The following is an 8,081-nucleotide window of genomic DNA, read 5'->3' as shown; positions in this document are numbered from 1 at the left end:
GGGGGTCACTGGGTGCCATTCTGCCTCAGCCTGTCCATCTGGGCTGGGCAGGGGCACACCGTACCATAGGGCTGGGCTTCTGAAAGCCAGGGGAGCCCAAACTGCTCAGCTCCCTGGGGTCTGGACCGGGGTGGATGACTCTTTAATCCCCCAGCTTTAATATCTTTATTTATTGTGTCGGTGGGGCTGCTGAGCAGGTTAAATGCTTGTTACAGCAGGGCTGGGCTGTGCGAGGGGCGAGTAAATCAGTGCAGTCCATCCCAAGCACAGCAAATACCGCCCTTCTCTGCCCTTCTCCTGCTCCTTTTATTACCTCCTTTTAATGTGTTTATGGGGTTTATTTCAGTGGATCAGCTGTCTTTTAATGACTCGTGTTCTTTTCTGTACTTGGATGTGAGAAGAGCTGTTTTATTTTTAGTTATTCATGCTTGATAGAAACTTTAGTGGTTAAATTGTCAGGAAAATCCTAACACGGAGTGTCCTGACCCTGCCGGGGCGGCTGGAGAGCTGGGGAGGCTCTGCCAGTGCCAGGATGCTCCAGATAAGGATGGAGGAGGGAAAACAAACGCAGTGATAAGGGGTCTGGGCATAAAACACTGATATTGGGCACTGCAGCATGTGAAGTAACAGGAGAAAGAAACCCAGGCGTTTTCCAGTTCCACTTTGCAACAAGGTGTTTATTGGGAGCACTTAAAAAACCCCACAAAAATAGAAAAAAGAAAACCAAAGAGGTGCACAGACTGCCCTACCGCATGCTCTACGTGCCTACCCGAGGTACAACACCAAAACTACTTGGGACACTGGATCTGCTGTGACCGTGGCCGTGCCAGGAGGTGGTACGTGCAGGTGCGTGGGGTGAGGTGACACAGGACCTGAAGGAGACCCGGGAGAGCGGCACCGGGGGGTGTGATGCAGCTGCACCGGCGCCCGCGTCTGCCTTCTGACACGTGCGGCCAAAGACCTGTTGTTTGTCCCCTTTTCCCAGTACCTGAGGAGCTGCCTGCATCCTGCCTTCATCCTGCCTTCATCCTGCCTGCATCCTGCCTGTATCCTGCCTGCAAGCTCTCCATGGCAGAGACACGATGTCCCAGCTGACCGACGGTGGTCCCCCAGGTACCCCTCCTGCCTTTTTCGGGCACTCACCCTCTCCCCACACCCTTTGGGTGCCCAGCGTCCCTTCCAAGTCCCTCCTCCTTGTCATCTCCAACTCTCACCGGCGCTGGTGGGCTGGGTGGGGAAGAGGAGGGAAGGGGTGGGAGGCAGCGGGGATGGTTTTGGCCGAGGCAGCGCCTCTCCCCACCCAGCCCACCTGAGTTTCTCCAGCCAGTGCCGCTGCTGCCGGCGCCTTCCTCCCGGCCCCGGGGTGGCCGGCTCAGCACACCGAGCAGCTGTTGGTCTTGTTCATGGGTGGCCTCAGCGCCTGCTCCTTGGGCAACGTCTCCCTCCTCTTGCAGAGCGCGGGACTGAGCCGGCTGGGCAGGTTGGCTTGCTGCAGCAGCTCCCTGAAGACCTCCAGGACGTTCTCGTTGTCCTTGGCCGACGTCTCCACGAAGCGGCTGTTCCAGTCCAGCTCCACCAGCGACAGGGCGTCCTCCGCCGCCACTTGCCGCTCGCCCCCGCTCTCCGCCTTGTTGCCGACCACCACGATGGGAGGGAACTTGTCTTCCTTCACCTCCAGGATCTCCTCCCGCAAGCTCTTGACGCTCTCAAAGGACTCGGCATCATCTACGGCGTAGACCAGGGCGAAGGCATCGCTGTTTTGGATGGAGAGCTTCCTCATGGCCGGGAAGGAGTAGCTGCCGCTGGTGTCCAGGATTTCCACCTTGACGGTGGCCCCGCTCACCTCGTACTCCTTGCTGTGGAGCTCCTCCACCGTGCGCCGGTGCTTGGGCTCGAAGGTGTCCATCAGGAAGCGGCGGATGAGGGCTGTCTTGCCCACGCCGGCGGCACCCAAGAAGACCAACCGCACGTGGTTCTTCTCCTTCACCACCGGGGACATGGCTGGGTGCAGAGGGGACGGGATGCTCCGCAGCTGGTGCTCAACTCAAGGGTGTCCCTGGGCAGCCGCAGCCCCGGTGTCTGTCCGTCTGTCTGTCCGTCCTCCCCTGCACTGTCTTGGTGCAGCCAGGGAAGTTTGGTGCCACCTCCCTGCAAACTTCTCCCGGCTGTTCCGCCGCGGACGCTTCAGTCCCCAAGTCCAGCTCATCTTTTATCCTGGTTCCTCTCTGCCCATGTGGCACCCGCTGTCCAATCTCTGTGGGTTGAGGGTGCTGAAGGAGAGGGAGGGAGGAGAGCTGGGTGCTCCGGGCCAATCCGCGGAGCTCAGTCCTGGAAAGCCACTCCAGCCCTGGAGAGCTGGAGAGCACCGCGCTACGTTGCACAATTGCTCTTGCATCGCCCGCCGCCGCCGGTAGCACCGGGGAGCCGGCAGCATCGCAGCCGTCGCGCTGCGCCAGCCCTCCTGCCCTTCTCCCCTCCCTGGGGATTAACCTCTGCCTCTTGGCGTGTGCTTGCTGGCAGCTGGGGAGCGGGGTGGGGGTCCCCCAGCCCTTGGGTGGCTCATGGAGGGAGATCCTACCTACAACGGTCCTTGCACTTAGGTGGGGCTGGGGGACTCCTTTGTAAATGTGCCCAACTCTTCCCTGAGCCTATGAAATATGTGACACTCCCCCCAGGGGGAAAAATAAGATCTCCCTGAAACCCGTGCGTCATAACCTCTGCATTCAGCTGCCAGTTCTTCTGCGATTTTATGAAATATTTAACCTGAGGGGAAAGGAAGAAAAAAAAATAAATAATCCCCCTGACAAGGATGCATGGCGGTCTCCAAGATCAGACGTGGGTGGGAGCGCTGGCCGTGACCCAGCATCAGCAACACCGTGACCCAGAACAGTTGGATGGTGTATTGGGTGGGGAGGTGGGACGCGTGTCCCTCCCCGTCTCCGTGTGGATGGGCAGTGCTGCTGGAAGCAGGTGTGCTCCCAGAGGTGCAGGTCACCCCGTTGGGGTGTGCATCCTCAGCTGTCACCATCCCTATTTCATGCTGGAGTTGTTTCAGAAGCTGATTCGTGCAAATACAAAGGGAACGTGCTCAAAAGTTCAAGTTTTTATCCCAAATTTGTGGGCGTGTGGATTTTTTTTCTAGCTTTGGACTAGTTTCTGTAGTTTTGGTGCAGTTGGTTTTCTTTCCACAGCAAGGTGCCAGTTTCTCGTTTAGTGCTGGCTGAATTTCTGTTGATTTCAAGAGCCCATTTCGCAAGAATTATTCCTGCCTCTTAATGCCCCAATTCTCGTTACCTTTTAGCCACGTTAAGAGCTGTCCCTGCCTGATGTTATTCCCAAGAGAGCTGAGATTGTATCGGGCTGAGCAGAGTCCTGTGCTCGGCTCAGCTTGCCCCGGGAGAAGGGGAAGGTTGGGTCCCCAACAGGACTGGCAGTGGGACAAAAATCCCCAGTAGACCATGGCACCCTGAGGGGTTTTGCACCATCAGATGATGCACCTTCACTCGCCAACATCAAGCTCTTTCTCTGGAGAGCCCTACTGTGCCGTGAGGAGAGCCCAAAGGACTGAGCCACAGGAGCTGGAAGGAGCTGAGGATGCAGAAGGTCTGATGACATGGCTGCAGGACCTCAGTGGACCAAAAACCAGGAGAAGGGGTGGATGAGCTGAGGGTGCCAAGTTTAGGCACATGAATGAAGCAGTGATTGTGTTTTGGTGCCTGGCGTGCCATCAACGTCCATGGAAATGAAGAGCCAAAGATGACAAGGAAGCAAAGCATGACAAGGGGGGGAGGTACCCCAGTTTTGGAAGCTGTTTAAAGCCAAAATCACATCCTTTTTTTTTATTAGAAAGAACTTCGTTAATCTTCTTTGTGATAGACATAGTGACGGGGGGTCTCAAGAGAGGAGATGGAAGGGTTTCCCCGCGGTTCCTCCCAGCTGGCTCTGGTGAAGATGTGCAGGGCTCAGATGGCTCTTGGGAGGTTCTGGGGACCGGTGTGGGGACCTGTGTGATGCCCTCACTGCCGCTCCCTTTCCCAGTATTTCATTCCAAAGGGCCTCAAAACATGGGTTTGTTCAGCCTCACAACACCCAGTGTCTCTCTTACAGGTGCCTAAGGTGAAGGAGGAACCTGTGGCAGGAGCAAACGGGGACCTCGGGCTCCAAACACCCCACCCAGGCTCTAAACTCTCCCCGTTCTTTCCAACACCCTGCAGGAAAGATGCTGATGGATATGCTGTGAAATGCTGAGCAGCAACGCCAGCCATGGAGGGTTTCCAAAATTGTAGGTGGGGACGTGACCCTGATCATGCCCATCGGGTGCCACCACCTTGGGTCAGCTGCCAGGGACAACCCTGTCCCCATCTGTCCACGGAGGGGTGGCCAGGGTGATGGGTACAGCCAAGGTGCAGCATCACCTGTGGCTGCATCCATCATGCCCATCGGGTGCCACCACCTTGGATCAGCTGCCTAAAGTGAACATTCTTGGTATTTTCATTCCCTCCAGGCAGGAGCCCCGTTTTCCCCAGGAAAGGGCTCTGTCCTGAGCTGCTCCATGTCTCCCTGAGGAATTGGGTGAGGAGCAGCCACACGGCTTCACAGAGCCTGGCAGTGGCAGCACGAGGTACGTGGCTGTGAGCCAGAGAGTGAGGGCAACCAGACCCACCCAGGCACCTGCCCACCCTCCCCACTGCCTGCCCCCCAGCATCCTCCTGCCCCGGGCTCCAGGAGGAGGGTTTCACCTTCCCAGAGGTGGCTGTCACTGCGCTGGTGCCCACGGGGGCTGTGGCAGTGGGGGACCCCCATGAGGGATGCCCATGGGGAGGCTGAGCTCTCCCAGCTGGCATCTTCTCCCCTGGCTGGGTGAGGAAGGGACTGGGGGTCACTGGGTGCCATTCTGCCTCAGCCTGTCCATCTGGGCTGGGCAGGGGCACACCGTACCATAGGGCTGGGCTTCTGAAAGCCAGGGGAGCCCAAACTGCTCAGCTCCCTGGGGTCTGGACCGGGGTGGATGACTCTTTAATCCCCCAGCTTTAATATCTTTATTTATTGTGTCGGTGGGGCTGCTGAGCAGGTTAAATGCTTGTTACAGCAGGGCTGGGCTGTGCGAGGGGCGAGTAAATCAGTGCAGTCCATCCCAAGCACAGCAAATACCGCCCTTCTCTGCCCTTCTCCTGCTCCTTTTATTACCTCCTTTTAATGTGTTTATGGGGTTTATTTCAGTGGATCAGCTGTCTTTTAATGACTCGTGTTCTTTTCTGTACTTGGATGTGAGAAGAGCTGTTTTATTTTTAGTTATTCATGCTTGATAGAAACTTTAGTGGTTAAATTGTCAGGAAAATCCTAACACGGAGTGTCCTGACCCTGCCGGGGCGGCTGGAGAGCTGGGGAGGCTCTGCCAGTGCCAGGATGCTCCAGATAAGGATGGAGGAGGGAAAACAAACGCAGTGATAAGGGGTCTGGGCATAAAACACTGATATTGGGCACTGCAGCATGTGAAGTAACAGGAGAAAGAAACCCAGGCGTTTTCCAGTTCCACTTTGCAACAAGGTGTTTATTGGGAGCACTTAAAAAACCCCACAAAAATAGAAAAAAGAAAACCAAAGAGGTGCACAGACTGCCCTACCGCATGCTCTACGTGCCTACCCGAGGTACAACACCAAAACTACTTGGGACACTGGATCTGCTGTGACCGTGGCCGTGCCAGGAGGTGGTACGTGCAGGTGCGTGGGGTGAGGTGACACAGGACCTGAAGGAGACCCGGGAGAGCGGCACCGGGGGGTGTGATGCAGCTGCACCGGCGCCCGCGTCTGCCTTCTGACACGTGCGGCCAAAGACCTGTTGTTTGTCCCCTTTTCCCAGTACCTGAGGAGCTGCCTGCATCCTGCCTTCATCCTGCCTTCATCCTGCCTGCATCCTGCCTGTATCCTGCCTGCAAGCTCTCCATGGCAGAGACACGATGTCCCAGCTGACCGACGGTGGTCCCCCAGGTACCCCTCCTGCCTTTTTCGGGCACTCACCCTCTCCCCACACCCTTTGGGTGCCCAGCGTCCCTTCCAAGTCCCTCCTCCTTGTCATCTCCAACTCTCACCGGCGCTGGTGGGCTGGGTGGGGAAGAGGAGGGAAGGGGTGGGAGGCAGCGGGGATGGTTTTGGCCGAGGCAGCGCCTCTCCCCACCCAGCCCACCTGAGTTTCTCCAGCCAGTGCCGCTGCTGCTGGCGCCTTCCTCCCGGCCCCGGGGTGGCCGGCTCAGCACACCGAGCAGCTGTTGGTCTTGTTCATGGGTGGCCTCAGCGCCTGCTCCTTGGGCAACGTCTCCCTCCTCTTGCAGAGCGCGGGACTGAGCCGGCTGGGCAGGTTGGCTTGCTGCAGCAGCTCCCTGAAGACCTCCAGGACGTTCTCGTTGTCCTTGGCCGACGTCTCCACGAAGCGGCTGTTCCAGTCCAGCTCCACCAGCGACAGGGCGTCCTCCGCCGCCACTTGCCGCTCGCCCCCGCTCTCCGCCTTGTTGCCGACCACCACGATGGGAGGGAACTTGTCTTCCTTCACCTCCAGGATCTCCTCCCGCAAGCTCTTGACGCTCTCAAAGGACTCGGCATCATCTACGGCGTAGACCAGGGCGAAGGCATCGCTGTTTTGGATGGAGAGCTTCCTCATGGCCGGGAAGGAGTAGCTGCCGCTGGTGTCCAGGATTTCCACCTTGACGGTGGCCCCGCTCACCTCGTACTCCTTGCTGTGGAGCTCCTCCACCGTGCGCCGGTGCTTGGGCTCGAAGGTGTCCATCAGGAAGCGGCGGATGAGGGCTGTCTTGCCCACGCCGGCGGCACCCAAGAAGACCAACCGCACGTGGTTCTTCTCCTTCACCACCGGGGACATGGCTGGGTGCAGAGGGGACGGGATGCTCCGCAGCTGGTGCTCAACTCAAGGGTGTCCCTGGGCAGCCGCAGCCCCGGTGTCTGTCCGTCTGTCTGTCCGTCCTCCCCTGCACTGTCTTGGTGCAGCCAGGGAAGTTTGGTGCCACCTCCCTGCAAACTTCTCCCGGCTGTTCCGCCGCGGACGCTTCAGTCCCCAAGTCCAGCTCATCTTTTATCCTGGTTCCTCTCTGCCCATGTGGCACCCGCTGTCCAATCTCTGTGGGTTGAGGGTGCTGAAGGAGAGGGAGGGAGGAGAGCTGGGTGCTCCGGGCCAATCCGCGGAGCTCAGTCCTGGAAAGCCACTCCAGCCCTGGAGAGCTGGAGAGCACCGCGCTACGTTGCACAATTGCTCTTGCATCGCCCGCCGCCGCCGGTAGCACCGGGGAGCCGGCAGCATCGCAGCCGTCGCGCTGCGCCAGCCCTCCTGCCCTTCTCCCCTCCCTGGGGATTAACCTCTGCCTCTTGGCGTGTGCTTGCTGGCAGCTGGGGAGCGGGGTGGGGGTCCCCCAGCCCTTGGGTGGCTCATGGAGGGAGATCCTACCTACAACGGTCCTTGCACTTAGGTGGGGCTGGGGGACTCCTTTGTAAATGTGCCCAACTCTTCCCTGAGCCTATGAAATATGTGACACTCCCCCCAGGGGGAAAAATAAGATCTCCCTGAAACCCGTGCGTCATAACCTCTGCATTCAGCTGCCAGTTCTTCTGCGATTTTATGAAATATTTAACCTGAGGGGAAAGGAAGAAAAAAAAATAAATAATCCCCCTGACAACGATGCATGGCGGTCTCCAAGATCAGACGTGGGTGGGAGCGCTGGCCATGACCCAGCATCAGCAACACCGTGACCCAGAACAGTTGGATGGTGTAAAAAAAAAATAAATAATCCCCCTGACAAGGATGCATGGCGGTCTCCAAGATCAGACGTGGGTGGGAGCGCTGGCCGTGACCCAGCATCAGCAACACCGTGACCCAGAAGGGTTGGATGATGTGTTGGGTGGGGAGGTGGGACGCGTGTCCCTCCCCGTCTCCGCGTGGATGGGCAGTGCTGCTGGAAGCAGGTTTGCTCCCAGAGGTGCAGGTCACCCCGTCGGGGTGTGCATCCTCAGCTGTCACCATCCCCATTCCATGCTGGAGTTGTTTCAGAAGCTGATTCACGCAAATACAAAGGGAAG

The 8,081-nt window shown here is 58.1% G+C and overlaps 2 protein-coding genes across 2 annotated transcripts; both read right to left on the bottom strand.

Moving 5' to 3' along the window:
- Positions 1-1,300: 1,300 nt before the first annotated feature.
- LOC106893171 (GTP-binding protein Rhes-like) lies at positions 1,301-2,599 on the bottom strand. The gene has a single exon (XM_014950913.1). It carries the CDS (start codon positions 1,997-1,999, stop codon positions 1,373-1,375), a length of 627 nt encoding a protein of 208 aa, XP_014806399.1. The 5' UTR covers positions 2,000-2,599; the 3' UTR covers positions 1,301-1,372.
- A 2,871-nt stretch (positions 2,600-5,470) lies between these two features.
- On the bottom strand, positions 5,471-7,473 carry LOC106893101 (GTP-binding protein Rhes-like). Its single transcript, XM_014950741.1, has one exon. It carries the CDS (start codon positions 6,871-6,873, stop codon positions 6,247-6,249), a length of 627 nt encoding a protein of 208 aa, XP_014806227.1. The 5' UTR covers positions 6,874-7,473; the 3' UTR covers positions 5,471-6,246.
- Positions 7,474-8,081: the final 608 nt, after the last annotated feature.

The sequence above is a fragment of the Calidris pugnax genome, unplaced genomic scaffold (genome assembly GCF_001431845.1).
Source record: "Calidris pugnax isolate Ruff unplaced genomic scaffold, ASM143184v1 scaffold9, whole genome shotgun sequence".
In the NCBI taxonomy this organism is placed as follows: domain Eukaryota; kingdom Metazoa; phylum Chordata; class Aves; order Charadriiformes; family Scolopacidae; genus Calidris; species Calidris pugnax.
This window is presented reverse-complemented; position numbering and strand designations above follow the sequence as displayed.